Source organism: Artibeus jamaicensis, unplaced genomic scaffold (genome assembly GCF_021234435.1).
Source record: "Artibeus jamaicensis isolate MK-2021 breed Jamaican fruit bat unplaced genomic scaffold, CSHL_Jam_final contig_887, whole genome shotgun sequence".
NCBI lineage: Eukaryota > Metazoa > Chordata > Mammalia > Chiroptera > Phyllostomidae > Artibeus > Artibeus jamaicensis.
Genome location: NW_026522003.1, coordinates 1,428,157 through 1,448,781, shown reverse-complemented (window position 1 = coordinate 1,448,781; position 20,625 = coordinate 1,428,157). Strand labels below are relative to the sequence as shown.

The following is a 20,625-nucleotide window of genomic DNA, read 5'->3' as shown; positions in this document are numbered from 1 at the left end:
TCCAGATACTTTGTGCTTTCAAGCAAAGCCAGTAACATCATCAGCACCAGATAATCTGAACATCCAGGAAATTAGCTAAATGTCGTGGGGCGGGGGGATGAGTTAATGGCAAACACAAATTCTCTATTATTGCAGCAGATAGCTGAATTCCTCGGTTTGGCTAATGAGCCTGGTGTGGGAATACCTGCTCACAGATGCTTCCTCTCTGGAATTCAGTCGAGTTTTGAACCTCTCTCAGGATAAAAGTGACTCCAACCCCTATTTCAATAGCAGTTATGCCATGTGAAATAATAAGGCATGGAGGCAAGATGGTAGGAATTCATAGCACGGCCTGGGAAGCTGAAGATCGAAGGAAAATTCTGACTCTACCCTGTCCAGCTAATAGTCTCCTCTTCCTTAAGAGCAAAATGACTACAACCACATCATAATAATATGAGACAACACATGGTATATAGCAAGTAATCAATAAGTGGTAGCTTTTCTAAGTTGTTGTTGTTGTTATTATTATTATTATTATTGAGATTTTGCTGTACTAAAGCTTATATTAGTATAACAGGAAAGGGGAACAGCGTCTCTGGGAAATCGGAGGTCTAAGAAACAAAGCCCCAGGGAGACTTTTAGGATGGTGCTCTCAGATACTGGGGGGCGGGGGGTTCAGCAGATTAGCATCAGGAAGGTTAATGCAAAGACCTTACTTGTAGTGAGGGTATACCAGTGCTGACAAGCTCATCTTTGGAGCAGGGACCAGAGTGAGTGTCCAGCCAAGTAAGTAGAATGGGGCAAGGGTGGACATTGACAACTAATTCTTCTTTGTCCAAGATGCTGAGTTGCGCTCAGGTATTTTCTTCTGTAGGATGCCAAATGGTTCTTTCCACTCATCGCTCAAATGTCCTCCCATCTGGCACTCAGTGCCCCAGAAACATCCTTGGGCTGAGACCTTTAGAATCATGGTAATGAACAAGTGGTCTTGAAGCCTCCACCAGAGGGTCCAGGACACTGCTGCCCTGAGCAGGGGCTCCACTCTGCTAAATTCTTGGTTTACTGAAATCACAACGTCCAGCCCAGGGCACTACCGCAGGATGGGGCAGGAGGAAGAGGAGTAAACCCGCCAGAGACAAAATCTCAACACAAAAGAACAGAAGGCCTGGCTCAAAAGGGTGTGATTCCCCAGTCCTTGTGAGAAGTCAGTGCTCTGACCATTGAAGTAGAAGGTAGGACCAGTGAGTTTCTGTAATGGTGTCACCTGCGGTGTGCATAGCGGAGGAATGGCTGGTAAACTCACATTTGGGAAAGGAACCCAAGTGTCCATAATATCTGGTGAGTCATCCCAGGAGGTGCCGTGTGCAGCCCCGTGGGCCAGTGTCCTGAATCCTTCCCGGGGAGATACTGGGGGTGTGACTACGGTGAGGCCAACTGTGGGTGCTATAACTAACTGTCTTGCAGAGACCTCTGTGAAGGGAGAAGGAGTCATTATCAATCTTTAAAATCTGTGTTTCTCGAAGTCGAGCACATTAAAATTTAACTCTAAGTGTCCAATGGATATTTTTAAATGCCTTCCATGTGGCCATCACTCTATAAAAAGTTAGATTGCGTATGAAGAAATCTAAGATAGATTCCTGACCTGTCCCCACATAGTATAAAAACTAGCAAAAGGTACAGGATGATTATAAATTCAGCTACCTACGGACTATTTTAGTACTAAGCAATTGATGATGGCAATAGGTACATTAGAGATTCAGAGGCACAGGGTCCTGGCTGTAAAGGTGACCTCGACAGAAAAGGTTTGACGCAGTAGAAAGTGCTCATTGAGCCTGAAAGGAGGATAAGATCTGTATGAACAAAGAAAGGAGAGAAAGGGGGTTCCCAGCACAAAGAGCAGCGAGAAAGAACACGTAATCTTGAGAATAAAAGAGATCCATGTATTTAAGCCTAAGTAAACACATCTAATAATCAAGTAGGATGGAGAGAAAGGCAAGCTGTCTTCTTAAATGATGAAGAAAAGGAGTCCTAGAGCCTTCAAGAGAATACAGACAGTCAAGGCCACGGCCAGCCACCGGGAAACTGGGAATCCAACTTAGAAATGCAGATGGGATGGGACGGTGAGGGATGAGCTCTTTCCATGGACAGACAGCTCATGGCCTTAGGGGCCTCCCTCTCCTTCCTCAGTGGGCTGTAAGAGGAGTTACCCCATTCCTCAGAGGAGGAGAAACCCGAGGTTTCTGTAATGGAGACACTGGGAGTGGTACGGCGGTGCTGCCTCCGGCCTGCACTTTGGCAAAGGTACCAGAGTTTCCATTATTCCCGGTAAGCCTTCCCGAGCAGTGTAACTGTTTCCTAGCGCTCACCGGGGCCTCGGTGGGACTCAGCATCCGTTCCCCTAACTCACACTGCTGGGTTCCTAGCGTCTGGCTACAAGGCACAGATTTGGTGGGAAGGGAGCGTTCAATCCCTGCTGGGGCCCTGGGAATCGGAAGCACTGGAGCTTTGGGACATGTGCTTTTGTGGTTAGTTCTGAGTTAAAACGAAAGGTCAGGATCTGGAACAGCTGAACTTCCACACTGGAAAGTTGATTCAGTCTTGCTAAAGCTACCTTGGAAGATATCACGAGTGGCAGGACGCGTTTATCTTGGTAGGCTTCTCTCCCCCAGGCAGAGAGACCCCTAAAGTGCTGCAGCTTAAAAGTGACTCACTTCCTGTTTTTAGACAAAGCTATTAATGTCGCGCCAGAGGCACGTGGGGGTAATAGTAAAATGGGGCTAAAAATCCAAGTTTAGGGATGAATGCCCAGCTTCTCTAACCAAAAAGCAGAAATTTGGCAAAAATGCTGGCCACTGGCCCATGCGTTTACTCAACAATTGTTTCTCGACCACCTAGTGTGTGGCGGATACGAGGACAGGCAGTACAGCAGGGGTGGACTTTGTGGCCACACAGCCGACATCCCAGGGAGGGCATCTGGAGAGCCCGGTGCAGCTGTGCTCTTCCAGGGCGTGGAAAGGACGTGAGAGAGAGAATTCAAGGTCATGGCAGACCCTGCAAGTGATGCCAGGAAGTTTGGTCGTTCCTCTCCAGTCACTAGGGAGTCTCTGAATTATTTAGCACAGACAGTGACCCAATCGGCTCCATGTTTTAGGCGAGTATTGATACTTTGGAAGATGAGCTCAAAGAGGAGATTGAGAAGTGGGGCAGAGGGAGCAGACGAGCAAGAGAGGAAAGTGGAGGTGGGGAAGCCGGACAGGAGAAACAGCAGCAGAAATGCGGACAGGAAAACCCAAAGGGGGTCTCGGAGCCGGTAAAAACAGGATGTGAAAAAAGCTGAAAATCACCTCAATTCATCTGACTTCATTTATTGCTATTTTGTAATGATCTCCCATTAGCAAAGCTGAGCTGGTAGTCTGCCCCCGGTTGTAGTCACTGCTCACAAACCTAAGAAGGGCTTGTAAGCCTCACACTCGGCCCTCGTTGTCTTTCCCCAAAGCCTCGTGTTCCGGGGCCTTGGTCTCTGCAGAGCAGCGCCGCCCGGCAGCACTTCCCGGGCCAGTGGCGCCGTTCCAGCGTCTGCCCTGCCCAACACAGCAGCCGCGGCCTCGTGGGGTCACTGACCTCTTAAAATGAAGTTCCAGTTTTTAATTGAATTTTTACGTTTATTTAATTTTGGTTAAATTTAAATAGCCACATGTAGCTAAAGACTATCATATTGGACAGTGTGGTCCTGACCTTCACCAGTCTGATACCCACTGGCTCTAGGACGTAGGTGAGTGTTTAGCCCGGACTCAGAGTTGGACATCTGGCCCCCACAGCCACCCCCAGCCCCCCTTAAAGGCCAAACTGCGTCTGGTGGCAGCTTGTCCTCTGCCTGCTTTTTGAGGCCACATTCTCCCAACATCTCCCCACCCTTCCATGTCCCTCTTCCCAGTCCCACCCATGACTCTCACTGATGACTGGAAAATCCACTGGGGTGTGTTTTTGGTGCTGATGGTTTCCCATCCCTCCCCTCCCGGTAAAAGATTTGCGTCATGGGACCTTAACCCACAGTGCTGCCAGGCCCCACAGTATGTGGAGACTGGAGGCGAGCCGGCAGAATCCTCAGGGGCCAATGACTTGGAGTCCCTTACAAGTGGCCACGGACCCACTCTGCTCTGCTGCTCCAGGGGTCGCCCCACCAGCAGGCAGTTCTGCCTGGATTCAGCAGCATCCCAAGCCCACGCCAAGGGCTGACTGCCCAAGTTCTGGGGCCCAGCTGGATGTCTGCCTCGCCAGGGCCACCCTGGCTGGCTCAGCAAGTGGGGCTCATCACCAGTCTGAGAGGCCCCAGGAGCACGGCGAGGGGCCGTGGGAGCGGAGAACCGCAGGGGCAGGAAGCTGCAGTCCCAGCCCTGCTGTAACTCTCTGGGTGGCCCCAGCGTGTTAACCCTCCTTGCAAACCTCTGCTTCTCCCTCCGAAGGCAGGAGGTCTGAAAGAATAAACAATGAGAGTTGTGTTAAAAACACAAAACCCTGAAGCAATACTGAAAAATGATTCTCAGCACTGCGGAAAAGCCTTTAGCTTCCTGGGGGCGAAGAGTAGAAACTGTGTATTACTCGGGAGCACATTACGGTGGCAATATCCTGGTAGTGTCAGCAGCTACAATTACTTACATCTGTTCAATACTTCACAGCTTATTAAATATAATTGTACATGGAGAAAGTCTCATTTGTTTCTCAGAAAAGCCTGGCTAGGAAAGCGGATGAGGCAACATCTTCATTTCACAGATGAAACTCCCTGGAAGTAAGGGGCGGTGTGACCGGCCCCCTGTGTCTGGGCCTTGTCTCTAGCAAACGGTGGAGCCAGGGCCCAGACAGGGGTGTCCTGACTTACAGTCCAAGTCTGTTAAACATGGGAGAAATCTCCTGGTGGTGTGACCCATCTTCCGACTTCCTTCCGGCCTATCATAAACCTCCAGGTCCCATCGATGCCCTAAGTGTGGGAGCCCAACCCAGATTCCAAGATGTGTGGTTAGCTTTGCTGGACCTTCCTTCGACGCCTGGTTTGTCCCGCCAGAGCTATGTTGCTCACTGGGCCTGCTGGGCTGTTGAAGTTCCCACTGAGTAGAACGAGCAGTGGCATTAAGTGGGTCTTCATTTCTGGTTTCTGGGAATGGCAGGCAGTGTTCACTACGAGCCTGGCCTCTTGGCCAGGACTCATAGCTTGTGCCTGTCCCTGAGTTGCAGCCTGTCATAAGCAGCCGGTTTCTAGAATACTCTTTCCCATCTAGAGCCTGAGAGTATGACTTCCCAGCCCCACAGAGCTCCGCTCTTGCCCATCGCCGGCATCTGAACTCAGGCCTGGGTTGGGGCAAGGAGGGAACCGAGCATCTCCTAACCCAGCTCCGTTTGGTCCACAGATGTCAAGAACCCTGACCCTGCCGTGTACCAGCTGAGAAGCCCTGGATCTAGCAGAACTTCCCTCTGCCTGTTCACTGATTTTGATTCTAACGCCGATGTTCCCCAAGCCACGGGTTCCTCAGCATTCGGCTCAAAGAGCACAGTGCTGGACATGAGGTCCACACATTCCAAGAGCTATGGGGCCCTGCTCTGGAGCAACAGCACTGATTTTGGATGTGAAGACACCTTCAACGAGACCTTCTACTCCAGCTCAGGTGAGTGCAGCCTCTGCAAGCTGAGTCTCTTCACTGCCAGAGGCCTGGCACCGAGATGCTGCAGTGACTGGTGGCTTCTGCCTCACCAATTGTCAGCAAAGCCCCCTAACCCTCTGCTTACTGAGCACCAGCAAGTCCCGTCCCGGCAGGCCACAGGATGTCCTGGGCAGAGGGACGGGGAGAAGGTGGGGGAGAAGGCACTGGCTCTCAGCCTCACCCACCCTGAGTCCCACCTCCCAGCCCCTGCTTGAGCTGATTGCCCCTCACTGTTCTTCCAGGCCCCATCCTAATGCCCTCCTTCAAGATCCCTCCTCCTAGTCCCCCCTGCCTCCCTGTGGAGGCCTGAGTCAGGAGCTTAGTGAGAAGAGGAAGAGCAGTAGGAAATGAGAGGGAAGAAGTAGGCAAGGGCCAGATCACAGGGCCCCCCAGGTCCCGAGAGGGCACGTACTGTTCTAATTACAGCGAGAAGCCATCATCTGGCTTTAAGCAGGGAAGTGACATCTAATCTACTTTCTAAAAGAGTATTCTGCTGAGTGGGGATTGGACTGCAGGGGCAAGAGTGGGAGCCAAAAGGAAGCTAATGCAGCAGAGAGAGGAGGGGGGCCGGCCCAGGGCAGCCGCAGGGCAGTGGGTGGCCAACACTGGTTGGGGCTCAAAGGCAGAACCATGGAGGGAGGAGAAGGAGAAGAAGGTGTGAAGGGAGGTGCTGGGGTTTTACGCCTGAGCAGCTGAGTCAACAACAGTGCCATTTACCAAGGTAGAGAAAACCAAGGAACACATTCAGGATGCAGAGTTGGAAACTTTGTGGATACATAAAGTGTCTGTCCCCTCATGGCACTTGTCACTGTGTGTGTGTTCTAGCCTTTACCAGGCTCCAGCCAGGAAGCTGCCCAAAGGCATGGTCTGTGTCTCGTGGCTCCTTTTGGCCTGTGCCACGTAACACAAACTTTGCACAACCAGTGTGTGTTCATGAATGTCATGGCGCCAGGGCCAGGGGCTCTCCCCGGCCAGGGCCCTTATGCGACAAGTTCACTGCAGACCCTTCCACGATGAAGCGCTGGAAGGCTGCAGACACACACTTGCCTGGCCCTCAGGAGGTCTGGAGTGGGAGATTCAGCACACTCTAGACTCTAAGGATATTTCTTTTTTTCTCTCCTTTTAGAATTTCCCTGTGATGTTACGTCGGTACAGAAAAGCTTTGAAACAGGTAAGAGAAGGGTCTATCCTGGTTTTGTACAGGTTTTGGGGAGCAATGAACCCTCAGCAACCCTGCCTGGCCAGGGCAGGTGGGAGGGAATTGGTGGGTCCGGGAGTGAAGTTACGAGAGAGGTGGGAGCACCGGTCTGAGCCCTGGTCACAGGTGCCTGCAGTCGTTCCTGAATCCCCAGGGGCCTCTCGTCATCTCTGAGTCTCTAGTTTTGCACGGCCAATGGCTCACTCCTAGGCTTCTGTACTCCTGTCAGTGATTCCACTGCCAGGAGAGCCAACAAGAGCTTCTGGGGGCGGGGGCGGGGGCGGCTATAAAATTTCCATGAGCTTACTAGTTTACGAGCTTACGTATAGCCCTAAACTAACCAGGTTGCCCTGAGGACAGTGCCCTCCATAGCCATGGGGTTTTGCCTTCTTTCCAGAAAAGCAGCAGAACTCATGGAGGTGGTGCCCTTGTCTCTCAAGGGTGCCCGCCACTCCTCACCACCTACCCTGGGCCCATACTCGTTTCCCCTTGAGCTGTGTTTGAATCCTCCCGCTTGTGGTTCAGCCACTAGCTTCTCACGAAGGGGCCCAGACCCAAGGGATGGCAATAAGTGTTGAGCACCCACCTCGTCCCTATCTGCTGAGGGTCTCGGAAATAAAATAAGGACTAAGTGCGGTGGGTGTTTTCCTTTGGAAGTGAAGCACTGCTGAGCCCAAGGAACATGCACAGAAGTGCAACGGGAGAGGGGGATCCAGGTGCTGGAGCCCACCCCACCCTGCTTCCGGGAAAGCCTTGGTATGTCACAGGGTGCTGTGCAGACCTCAGGTGTGCATGCTTGTAACCACGTTGGCCTCTTGGTTTTGCAGACATAAACCTGAACTTCCAAAACCTGTCCGTGATCGGGTTCCGCATCCTGCTGCTGAAGGTGGCCGGCTTCAACGTGCTCATGACACTGCGGCTGTGGTCCAGCTGAGGTGGGTGGGCACCCTGGCCGGAGGAGGTGGGGGGTGAGGGTCTGGGAGGTCCCCGTGCTCCGGAAGCACACCTGCCCCGGGGGTCTTCTTTTGTTCACATATATGCCCGGGCTCACCAGACTCCTGCTCCCTTCCCTGTCGGGAGGCCCCTTCATAACAATGGCCTGCAATGTCCGTACAGCACAGTCCTCTCCTGGGTGACAACAGTCACCTTGGTCGGGTCAAGTCTCCTCCACAAAGTATGAACAATTTCTATTATCCTCATTTTGGACATGAAGAAACTGAGGATAAGTAACATCAAGAGCCACACACTAACGGGTGAAAAAATGGAGCAATTCGGGACCCCAGCTCACACTGACGCCTCCTGCTGGACCCTCTATCCTGCCTTCCGGTGTATGCCGTCCCCCGAAAAATCCGCTGGGGCTCCCAGCTCCCTCCCTCACGTCCTGTGCCTCCAACACACTGAGAGGACCCCACACTCATCACACCCGGTCCTGGCTGCAGTCTCCATACCGTTCCCCCTGCACCCCGGGCAACCTGCGGGCAACTGCGTCTCGTTCCACCACCGTCAGAAAGCACCCCAGGGCGCGTCCGCCCCCAGAACCCCACAAAGGGAGGCATCTCCCTCACGTCCCTAACCGTCCTGGGTCTGTCTCCCCACTGTCCAGCCTGACTGCTGTTCTTCCTCATCCCAGGTCACCGAGAACGTGAGAGCCCAACGCTCCTCGCTGCTCGCTCCTCACCACTGGCCTCTCCGTCAAGCAGAGAGGTGCACTCTCAGCCTCCAAGGAGGAGGAGGAGGCCCCCTTCGCATCTGCGGCCCCTCTGGCAACGCCACCGACTAGATCCTCCCAGATATTTGCGATCAAGATGCTGACGATCTGTCAAACACTGCTGCCACTCCTGCCGTCCCCTCATTGCTGCTTGTCACTGCCCGACGTCCCTGGGGGAGGCAGGGGCTGCTGCAGCCCCTCCTGGCTGTGGGACCTCCCACCCCTCCAGAGGCTGCCTCTGACATCTCACTGGGCGATGGATCACCAGGGGGGTTCTCTCGGGTTTTGGCTCCTGGAGAACAATGTGAGGAGCTTATATTGTTTGTACTTTTCAGATAGTGTTCATGAAGAAATGCATGTCGCCCTTTCCCCCGAGGTGTGGGGGAAACTGCCTCCCGACCGAGGCCCTGCTGTGCTGCGTGTGTGAGCCGTGTCGCGTCTGCTACTGCCCCGCTTCATTAAAGTGATCTGGAAGAGCCCCACTGTGCTCCTGTCTCACTGGGTGTGGTCGGGTCACGTTCGCCTTGCTGCTGCTGGTCGCGAGCTGGGCAGAAGGGAACCAAGACATTAGCCCACGATGACATTCAGGGAGCATAACTCAGCTGGCGGCTTAGGTCAACCTCCTCCTGGAAGAACCGCTAAAAAATTCCACTTGGAAGGCAGTGCTGGGGCCCAGGCAAACCCACTTAAAAGCCTGCGTCCCTGCTCTTCCGTTTTCATGCCTCACCGCCGGGCCACTGTGGCAGGAGGCCCGTGTGCATGGGTGGTAGCGACCTGTAGCTGAAATCTGGCAGACAGGGACCACACAGCAACATCCCCCAAATGCCACCCACTGCCTCCCGCCCCCCAAGGATTTCCCTTGTCTTTTCTTTCAGACTGGATTCCAATAAGCACTACACATAACCCTACACATTCATGCCTGGGGCCCATTAACCAGCTGGTCCCAACCCAGTGCCCAGCCCCGTGGGATGTCCAGTCCAGGAGTGGCTGGGGTGGGCTGGGGAGGGAGGTTGTGACCCTAGCTAGACTTTACACTCCCGCCATCCTAGACAAGAGGATGGGAAAGGGGGAATTAGCTCTCCGCCCTCAAGCCCAGGGCCCAGGCCAAGGAGAGTGGATGACTCAAGCCAGCCCTGGGGGACGGGAGGTGGGTTCCCTGGGGCCCCGGGAATCTCCTGAGCTGCCTGCTGCCCGAGCACCTTTCCCCATCTCACAGGTGCTGACAGGAACCTCCCTCAGAGATCACCCAACCATCCCGCTCACAATCACTGCCATCGGCACTAAAGCCTACTGCTTGCCAGTTCCCAGGGGTCAGAGGGCATCCTGTCCTCAAATACCTCCTTGGTCACCCACAGGTCTCTGACTGCATCAGTCAGAAACGTGCAAATCCTTCCAGCTACCACACAGGCCTGCTTCTTTTCACAGGGACAGAGCCGCCTGCTCAGTAGGTGACCTAGCACAGCCCTCCCCTCCATAAGCTCCCGCTTCACCACCTGTAAAAGGTCACTTGGGCCTGGAGGCTGCCTCCAGCTCCATGCATCTCTGATTCGGTGGCGGCTGTGGTGCTCAGAGGCGCCGTCCGTGTCCTGGCCAGCCCTGCCGAGCAGAGTCACATCCCCAGTTCTCTCCAAGCCGCTTCACCGGCAGCCAAAATCCCAGTCCCTTTAAAGATCACTACTAGGAAAGGTCTCCACAGAAATCCCATGGCAGCGGCTCCCTCACGCGGAGGACAGGAACCTCCTTCCCAAACGCAGGATCCCCTGCACGTGAGGAGCACAAAGCTGCCTCCTCCTCAGTCTGACGCGATGCCAGAGACTCCACCACTGGGGGTTTCTGTAATTAGTCCTCTTCCCGAGTTAAATGAAAATGCCCCTGGGGGGGCTCACAGAGCAAAGTGTTTACCAACCCTTAAAAACTCAGGACAGACTAGTTTGTCTTTTTCTCCTCCTAAAGCGAAACTTCACTTTGGTCTGTATACTAAGACCAGGAGGCAAAAGACAAGTAGGTAGCCGGGAGGTGAGAGCTGGTCGCAAAGATACTGAGTCTGAAGGGGGACCCAGGGGCTTGGGGCAGGGACCCTGGAAGGCAGTCAAAGGGACAAAAATGGACCCCTCCAAGGACCCTGGAGGGGCCAAGGGGACCTGCAGAGCGGGGCCAGCCCCACGGTCGCCGAACTCCAAAGCACCTGAGGACCTAGGAAATGATGGGGCAGTGACCCACCCAGGACCACCCAGGTCCCACCCGAGCGGAGGTCAACAAGGCCTCAGGCAGGCAGGAGGCCCTCTGGACATCAGGCATAGCACAGCCCCCTGAAGAAATTTCCAACTCAAACCAGGTGTCCTCCATCCCAGAAAGAACTTTCCCTCTAGTCTGAAGCCGAGTCAGAAAGCAAGCCAGGAGTGACTGGCTGTGCTGGGGGGCAGGTAGGGGGGTGGTGCAGAGATGCCACTCAGCTCAGTCCACTCTGTTCTCACGCCTGGCCCCAGGCCCCACCGAGGATGTCCAGGAGAATTAAAACGGCCTTGTGAGGAAGCCTGGGGGAAGGGGTCCTGTGGCCACTGGGAGGGTCTGCAGAGCCCCCTCAGTGCAGTAGGGAGCAGGCGTTGTTCAGCCTGGAGGGGAGAGGTTGCTGAGGAAACCAAGACACGGCCACCAAGGCCACACAGAGTCCCCACCATGAACAGCCTCACATCCCGGGAGCAGAAACCCGCTCCAAGGAGGGGAGGCTGCGCCCCAGCTGAGTACGAGCACCAAGGCCAGTTACAGAATGGGTTTCTCTGGTCAGAAATGCTGCTGCCCCAGAACGCTCAGCCTCAGGCCAGCCTGGAAGCAGAAGAATGGAACACAGGCCTAAGGCACTCTGACACTTCACCCAGACGCCTGCCCTCTGTGCACAGCTGGAAGTACAGGCCAGTCAAGAGAAGGGCAGGCTAAGCAAGCCGTGCTTCTGGAGGCACTGAGTGAGGTCTTCAGACCCTCTGCCCAGCCTTGGAGAGGCGGCCATCTGGGTCTCGAAGGATCGTTTATTGTATTGGTTTGCCAGTAGAATTTAACTCCCCTAGTGGTACACGTAAAGCCCTTTACAGATACCGCCTTAGTTGTCAGGTTACATCTCAGCAAGAAATTCCACCAGACTGTGCGCACTTGAGATGGGAAGTGTGCCTTAGTCGTCCATGCATCTGCCACACCTAGCACAGTGCCCGGCACACAGCACATGCTACATATACACTTAACCAGTGAAAGAATGAACAATGATTAGTGCGGTTGGGCACTGGGGAGGGAGCCAAGCCGGGCCCCGGGGAGCACAAGAGAAGGGACAGTCGTCCTGCCAGAGGGCTCAGGTTGTTAAGAGTGTCATCCTGATGGGACAAAATTTGACCCTAAGTCAGGACACACACAAGAAACAGCCAGACAATGCATGACAAATAAGTCATGCATGACAAATAAGGGCAGGCTAAGCAAGCCGTGCTTCTGGAGGCACTGAGTGAGGTGCCTCCAGAACAAATCAGTGTCTCTCTCCCTACCCCATTCTTCTCTCCCTAGAATCAATAAATCAAAGAGAGAAGACAGAAAGTGGGATTAAAAGAGGTGGCCTGGTGAGCCTCTCTTTTACGGTTTTGCCAAGAGCTAAGAGTAAGCTATGGAGAGCTATTGGGAAAAGTAAAACCTCAGTGATGGCGGCTGGGCCAGCGCAGCGCCCACGCAGGCTCGTCCAGAGCAGCCGGGAGGACCGCTCTTCTGGGGAAGCACACACAGGGCCTCCGGGAGTCAGAGCTCCGTCCAGGCGGGCCCAGGCCAAGGCCCAGAGCTGCAGGTCCTCTCACCATCCCACCTCTCTTTCTCCCTGACCTAACTTAACACCCCTCTTCAATCTGCTTCCAGGAACACTGCGTGGGCCTGGGAAAGCCAGCTGCCTGGAGACCCAGGGCCGTCATTCTGTCAGAAAGTACCCCGGGTGATGAGGCCACACCGCGGGACCCCAGGGCTCAGCCTCTGTGTGAGGCCACTTGACTTCCAGGCTTCACTTGGCCCAGACACGCACACGCGTGTGGTTTCCTCTGTCACATGTAGAGCTACATTTTGAAATTAATAAACAGGTCAGACACTGAGTCAGTAGCCAGAAGTAGGACAGGAAGTGGAAAAAAGTCTCCCACTTCCCTCCAGGTGTTTGGGGGCTCAGGACGGCCCCTTCCATTTCCATGACGTCATCGTTGCCAAGAGGGGCAAATAGGGCACCCTTTGAAGCTCTCCCGCAAAAGCCACATCCTCTGGAAAGTGGAGTTAAAAATACTGAGTTAGAGATACCATCGCCCTAGGCCACGTGCCGAGGCCAGGCGGGCTGTGCCGTTACACCGCCAACCGCAGGTGCAACAGGAAGCCCCCTCCCCCACCCCACCCCGCCACCCCCACCCCCACCCCCACAGCCCCTCCGCTGAGTGGCAGCCCCGCCCCGCAGCGGGCGGAGAGGAGCTGCACACCCCACTGCCGAGAGACCTGCCCTGCCCCACTCCTGCACCCATCTCTGAACCAAGCCCTAAGATCAAACCTTGATCTCGCCTAAACTCTTGCTTAATACAGGACAGGCCCTCAACGCGTACGTCCAGCCCACCTCCGCCCAGGAGGTGCGGGGTCCACGACTGTCCCACAAACACAGCTGGGGCTGGTTCTCCGGAGAAAGCCTCCACTCCAGGCGAGGCCGGAGTGATGAGTGATGGCCCGGAATGACGTCTGCTTTTCAGAGACCAGAATACCGGAACGCAGGACACCAGGAGGCCAGGGGCCTAAAAGCTGAGGCCAGAATCTAACGCCCGCAAAACGCGTGAGCGGGACTTCCTGCACCGTGGTAGTGTCCTTAGCCGTCCACCTGGGGGCAGCAGCGCTCCACCAAAGAGGCCTCTCTTTCCCTTAGTCTGTTCATTCTGGGGGTGGAAAGCCCCCAAAGCTCAGGAAACCTCTTTTCTCTTCCTAGGAAAAGAAAAGGGCATGTGGCTTTTATTCCGCCAGGCCCTGTCTTTTGCCAGTCACTGCACGGGGCTACTGCCCGTTGAATCTCACATCCCACGGAGGAGGGAGGGGTCTGGGTCAGGCCCCGTAGGCAGCAGGGGGCACTACCTGCCCAGGATTGCCAGGCGTGCTCACACTGAGCGCTGAGGAAGGGACTGGGAGCCCTGCTACCTGAGGGAAGCAGAGTCGGAATCAAGGAGTCTGGGCTGGGCTCCAGGATCTACCTCGTGACTTGTGTCCTGGGCAGGTCAATAGACCCACAGCCTCGGTCTCTCGGTGGGGCCAATGCTCTCTCACGGGGCAGTAAGAAAACGCTCCCTTTCACACTGCATACCAGCCACGTGCCAGACGGCAGGCTAGGCTCTGGACGAGGATGCAGTCTCTGTATGAACTCTGTATGAACTTCACACAGATGAAGTTCAAGAACAGGCAAAAGGAACCACCAGTATCGCTTGCCTCCAGGGGAGAAGGATTAACCTCAACCGGGCACAATGGGTCGTTTAGGTGGTGGAATGTTCTGTGTCGTGATCTGGGTAGTGGATACACAAGTATATACACGTCCAAATGCGTCAAACTGGACACTTAAGATTTGTGCATTTTAGTCCAGTAAGTTATATCTCAGTAGAGACCGTTCCCTTTAAATACACGTGGTGTCTGACCTTAAGGAGCTAACATTCCAGTGAGGACCTGGGGGAGAGTGGTATCAGAGACTGCGATTGCATGACAGAGGTTTTTGTTAATTTGGCGGAGGGGGGGGGGGGGGGGAGTCCTGGGGCCGAAATCCAGAGAACCAGTTCTTATCTGTCAGCTTCACTGCCCCTCACTAGCCGTCTCTCCTAGGGCTTCCAACTTTTCTGAGTCCCAGTTTTTCATCAGTCACACAGATTGAAAACGTAGCCCACGTCAGCACTGTGGAAGGGATGGTGAGAAATAATGGGTGTGAAGTGCCTAGTAAACCGAAATGCAGACCATGAGGAAATGCGCCAGAAGATGAACTGTGGCCCTGCGTGCAGATCAGCCGGCCTGGGTCGGGCTGGACCCCCACAACGCGTTAAAAAGTGTGGCTGCCCCTTAATTAAACCAGCCCCCACCAGGTGGCCTTGGGGCTCCAAGGCCCACGGATATGCCACTGTTTCCTTGACATTGCTTCCCATTGTGAAGGGCCGTGCTCCCTTTACTTTGGCCCCAGGAGTTTCCAGGAGAGTTTAGTGAAGGGCAGTTACGGAACCAGGAGGCACTGGCAAGCTCGTGGCCAAGTTTCTGACAAAAGCCAGCACTCCTGGCCCTAGAGCACCCCAGGCCTCCCTGGGTCCTCACTACCTCCTCCCTGAACTCTCTGGCTTCTTATCTCCCTTCTCACCCTCTGGTGGCCCCTCTGCCTTCCAAAGGGCTCCATGGACCCCACCCCCACCCCCGAGGGACACAGTCAGAAAGCATGAAGCCAGACCTCTGCAGCACCGGCCAGTGGGGAGCTTCTCTAGGCGGCCATCCTCTCTCAGGCCAATACCATGGTTGGGAGCGGGGGTTCACCACCTTTGGGAAGAGGGGAGCCCAGTCCATTTGCTCTGCAAATGTGGTCATGCTCCCATTCGAGAGGCAGTAGGATCCAGGGGAGAGATCCCTCCCATTGTCAAAGCCTTTCAAAAACCCTGCTGAGAGGCAGAGATGGCCTGTCTGCGCATTCCCTGAACCTCCCACATAACATTCAGCAGAGGAGAAAAAAGTAACGTATTAGCAGAAGGGCATATAAGTGTGAGACAAGGTTGGCAGGAGTTAAGAGGGTTTAAGCAGACAAGGAATGAGAGAGTGGAGCAACTGGCCTCCATTCCATGCTCCCAGCCTCGATGGGAAGAAACCAGGTGAACCTGAAAAAGGACTTCTTCCAGCGGAGACTCTGAGACACTATTTTCAGCAGCCTCTATAGGGTGCCCTTGCTTCCCCTCACTGTTCCAAGTTATTCCAGTGACTTACCAAGGACACGGATGGGGTGACATCCTAATCTAGAGTCTGCGTGAACATCTGCATCTGCACACCACCAGAGCAAACCTCTCTTGACCTTCTTGGTGAACCTAAGCAGTAGGCAGAGATTATCTCCCGCTCTCACAAGTGAAGGAACAGGTTTGCTCGGCTCACAGTGAACTAGGCTCACATTAGCACTGGACTCAGATCTCTTGGCTTTCCACCAAGCACTGTGGACACCCAAGTTCCAGAGGGTTCCAGCAGCCCTCATAGAGGGGGAAGTGTGAACAGACTGGGGTCTCAGGATACCCCCCAAACCTGTGTCTGGTATTCTCCCTGGCCTCTTCTGTGGCTACACCTACTTGACCCCTTTTTAGGGTCAGATTAGAATGACAAAACAGCACTGAACATTAGGAGGCACTCCCTCTATAAAAGCTGGTGATGTTACTAGTCTCATGGGGCAATACTATTTACACATACGAACTCCACCACTCAATCATCTGGCATGAGAGGCAGTTAAGTAACATTAGACACACTCCCACTGCCCGTCCCAAAGCTCCTTCTCAGCTGTCAGTCTGCAGCCTAAAGGTCACCCCTCAGAGGGCTCTCCTGACTGCTGTGTCTAGGCAGCTCCCTCCCATCCTCATTTAAGATCGCTTGTCACACTGTTTATTTCCATCTACAACAGGATTCTACCAACACTGATTTGACTCTCATCCCAACTTGAACTTAAGGCTCAGAAAAGGGAGGCACTATATCCGTTCTGATCACCTCTGTATCTCTAGTACCTTGTACGGAAGAGGCACTCAAATACTTTTCAACTAAATGGTGTAGTAGAAAGAAGGAGCTCTCTCACTAGAGATTTCTTTTACTCATACACTGCAACTAGATTGGGGTAAAATACTGATAACTGGTAAAGCTGAGTGTTGAATATCGGGATGTTTATTTTATTCATCTCGTGTGTGTGTGTGTGTGCGCGCGCGCGTGTGTGAACATTTCATTAATAAAAAGTTAAAAAGAAAATTGTTCGCCCCAGGGATTTAGTAAGGCTGAGCAGACCTGAACAGCAGACCCTCGTGGGGCTCCCAGGGAGGTCTCGCCCCTCCAGGAAAGGGCGAGGCCGGCCACTGGCCACCAGGGCCCTTTACTGAAAGCCGGCAGAGCTGGACGTGCTTCAGGGGAGCACGAACCTGGAACACGGCACTCTGACGACCGCTGAGAGTGCTGGCACAGCAAAGCACGTAGGTTAACAGGGTACTTCCACTTGCATTTTCCTGGGGCAACTGTGTGGAGTATTATTATCCCCAAGCTTATTATTTTATTTCATTCAAAGCTTCATCCAAATGCTTTGGAATCAGAGGGAAATAAAATTGAAACCCTAACACTTGCAAACTGAGTTTCTGTTTCCTCATCTGAGAAAGAATGCCACCACCCGACCTCACGGGATTAGCGGGAACACGAGGGGACGGGAGGACACTTAATGCCTCGTCGGGAGCGCATTGTTGGCACACTGCCCTGGACAGCGAGGGCTGTCTTATCACTCATTTTCCCTGCACTGTAGGGCACAGGGCCTAGGTGTCTAATTATTTGCAACATTTTAGAGATGGAACAAAAGGTCAACAGACAAAGTCAGTGGCAGAACAGGCCCTTAAATTAACATCTTCAGATCAAGCAAGTACTTTCTGCAACACCAGGCTGCCTCTCTGGTGGCTTAAAAATACCTCTTTTTATCCTGTTCACGTAAGTTTTGCATGAGCTTGGACCCACCTATTAAATCAGTGTAAGTAAATAAAATATTATTTTATTTAGTTCTTCACAAGCTTCCTCCTCCTTTATTCTTTCCACATCTAAAATCTCTGTTCAGGGAAGTGTTGTTTTCCCCCACAGGAGAAACCCATTTTTTGGTATCTGTTCAAATTTTTTTAATGAAAGGTACAGATAAAGTTATATCGCACTGAAACTTCAGTCCAGACGCCCAGAGCTGCAAGCCACTAGGCTGGGAGGGCGGCGGCGTCACACTGAGTTCATACAAGCTCCGCGGCCTCTGGTAATCGCCGGTGCCAGCTTGCTGAGCCTCCAAAACCAAGTCTTGGGGAGCAGGTCTCTGGGAACTCCCTAAGTATTTCCCAACCATCATTACAAGTGTTTTGAAGCACAAAGATGAAAAGATGTGATCAAAAAGGTCAAAGGTATAGGCCGCTAAGAAAAGAAAACACGGGAGATAGTTTCCATTTGATGGAGACAGGAAATGTGTGGGCAGGAGGCACTCAGGGCTGGGCTTGCCACCACCACCAAGAATGGCAGTGGGCAGACTACAAATGCACAGTGCTTGTGACAAGTGGCTTCCGGCCCCACAAAAGAGCACAGAAAATAAAAATAAACCCACCCTTCAACGTGTGGAGCTAGAGGCAACAGGAAATGCTAAGGTGTACCTCACTCTCTCTCCGGTTGTACTCAAATCCCCTGCTCAACATGCGGTGTTGAGCCACCTGCCCGTGTGGAAGGCCCATGGAGTGACATCGTTACAACACAGCCAGTGGCATTAAGAAAGGCCCAGAGACAGGAAGAGGCCTCTAGTGCCCAGACTGCCTGTTCTGGTTCAGTGCCTCTCATGTGCCATGTCTTTAGCTACTTCAGCTAAAAGAAAACACCTAAGAATCAGAGGGCAAGAGGTGGGGGGGTAATACATGCTTTTTTAAGCTTGAAGGAATAGTTCCACGGGCTAGTTCTTTTGTATATAGACTTGAGAACCACTGAGCAAGTTGACAGAAACCTTAAAAAAAGTCCCTCATAATGAGCTTTTAACTAAAGACTCGAAACACAGTCTGGAGCTTCTGTCCTGTTGCAAGTGGTGAAAGGACACAGCACAGGCCAATGCTTCCTGCTGACGGTACCTGGCTTGGGCAGCTCACCTCACACATGAGCTAATCCAGTAAATGGGAATTTAGCCTCTGCCCCATCTTTTATTCAAAATACCTGTTTATCAATGTAGACTAAAAATAATCCAGAAGCCTCCTAAGAAAGCTATATATCTGTATATAAAAGTTTTAAAGCAAACTACCTGGACCAATCACGATTTTAGGGAACTAGTGCCCCTAAGGAGGGCAAACCAGGGCCCAGTGACCAACAGCCTGCTTTTGTAAATAGTTTTACTGGAGTATAAGCATGCCGTGTACTGGAGGAAAAGTCTACACACTCCTGATCTAGAGCTCTTCTCAAACGAAGCTGTGTGTCAGTTACATGGAGAGCTCATCATCAACACGGAAGCCCAAGCTTTTCACCAAGTTCCCAGGGAACTGTGAGATGCACCAAAATCTGAGAACCACTGCTCCAAACCAGTGCTTCCCAGACCTTCACACACACATTGATTCCCTGGGGACCCTGTTAAAACCAAGATTCTGCTTCAGTGGGGTCTGGGGTAGGGCTTGAGTCTCCTTTTCCACTGAGTTCCTAGGTGGTATCAGTACTGCCAGTCCGTGGACTACATTTTGGGTAGCAAGAGTGCAGACCGGTGCTTCCCCAACCTGCCTACACATGAGAATCACCTGGGTAGCTGTGCAAAGTACAACTGCCACCCTCAGTGATTTTTATTCACTTGCTCTGGGGTGTGACCTGGGCAATGAGATTCATTTTTACGCTCCCCAAGGGATTCTACTGCGCAGCCGTGTTGGAAAGCCTCTGTGGCACCGCTCCTCATCGCGGTAGTCAGCTCAGTCTTAAGAGCAACATTCTCAACACGGCTTGCTGACTCCCTCTGTGCAGCCCCCGAGATGGAAATGGAGTGTCGCGGGACACATGGAAATATGCCCAGGCTTTTGCCAGCAGACCGCTTCCACCCGCGCTGCATCGACTCTGACCTTGAGCAAGTTACAGATCTGAGCTTCTACTTCTCCACCTAATGAGGACTGGAACCCCTGAGATAATCAATCAGAAGAATAAAATGAGAGAATATTTGTGAAAGTAGTTTGGAGAATACCATATCCTATAAATAAGCATATAAACAACCCCCCCACTCTGTACTCTGCTCACATTGCCTAAGAGATACATAGAGGATGGCCAGAAAGAGTTCAGCCATTGTTAACATAATGAGAGCAGTTTGTGAGACATGGATGTAACCTGGCAGCCAAGGAGAGCAGACTGGAATGTGCATGTGTGAACAACAATGTCACTGTACTAGTCAGTGGGGGTGGTAGATGCCATTGAGTGAGCATGTGTGCTGTGTGGCCATCACATTCAAAATAACTGTAGCAAGTAGAGCAATGAATCTTCATCAGATTTTGTGTTAACCTTGAACATTCCTCTGCAGAAACTATTTGGATGATTCAGAAGGCTGCAGTCATGGGCAACTGGTGATTGGCAGCTTCATCACAGCAACGTGCCCGCTCATGCATACGTCTTATACAGAGTTTCTTGCAAAACATCAAGTCACCCAGGTGACTCAGCCCTCCTACAAGCCAGATTTAGCACTCTGTGACTTCTGGCTTTTCCCGAAACTAAAATCACCTTTAAAAGGAAAGAGATTTCAGACCATCGATGAGATTCAGAAGAATACGACAGGGCAGCTGATGGTGATTGGGAGAACTGTGTGAGGTCCCAAGGTACCTACTTTGAAGGGGACTGAGGCGCCATTGTCCTATGTACAGTGTTTCTTATATCTTCTTCAACAAATGTCTCTATTTTTCACATTGCATGGCTGGATACTTTCTGAACAAGCCTCATCTATTACCTTTCACCACAAAGTATTTCAAAACAGCTATAAGTTAAAAATGTGGAAGCAAACAGTTCGATTTCTAACAAAGTGCTTAATGACAAAGTTCCAGGAAAGCACTGTGTCCTAGGAGGGAACTACCTATAACAACTGAAAGATCAGTACAGGTTTACCAGGTCCAGGAAAAGAACGAAGGAGTGAGCACTGCCTTTTGTCATTAACTTCAAACATGCTTAATGAACACATGGCGTGAGATTCACAGCTGCCAAATCATCAACGCCTAAAGAACTCTGTACAAAGGACTGAAGGAATAAAAGATTCTGGTACTGACAAGGAATAAAAAATTAAAAATTAAAAAAACCCAGAGCCAGAGACC

At 52.5% G+C, this 20,625-nt stretch overlaps 1 gene segment (V, D, J or C); it reads left to right on the top strand.

Annotated features, from left to right (window-relative positions):
• LOC119037118 (T-cell receptor alpha chain constant-like) overlaps positions 1–9,057 on the top strand; it is a 73,520-nt gene extending 64,463 nt beyond the window's left edge. Inside the window, 4 exon segments of the C gene segment in view lie at positions 5,382–5,636; positions 6,799–6,843; positions 7,698–7,805; positions 8,501–9,057. Of these exon segments, the coding sequence occupies positions 5,382–5,636; positions 6,799–6,843; positions 7,698–7,804 (407 nt within the window).
• The last annotated feature ends 11,568 nt before the right edge of the window (positions 9,058–20,625 follow it).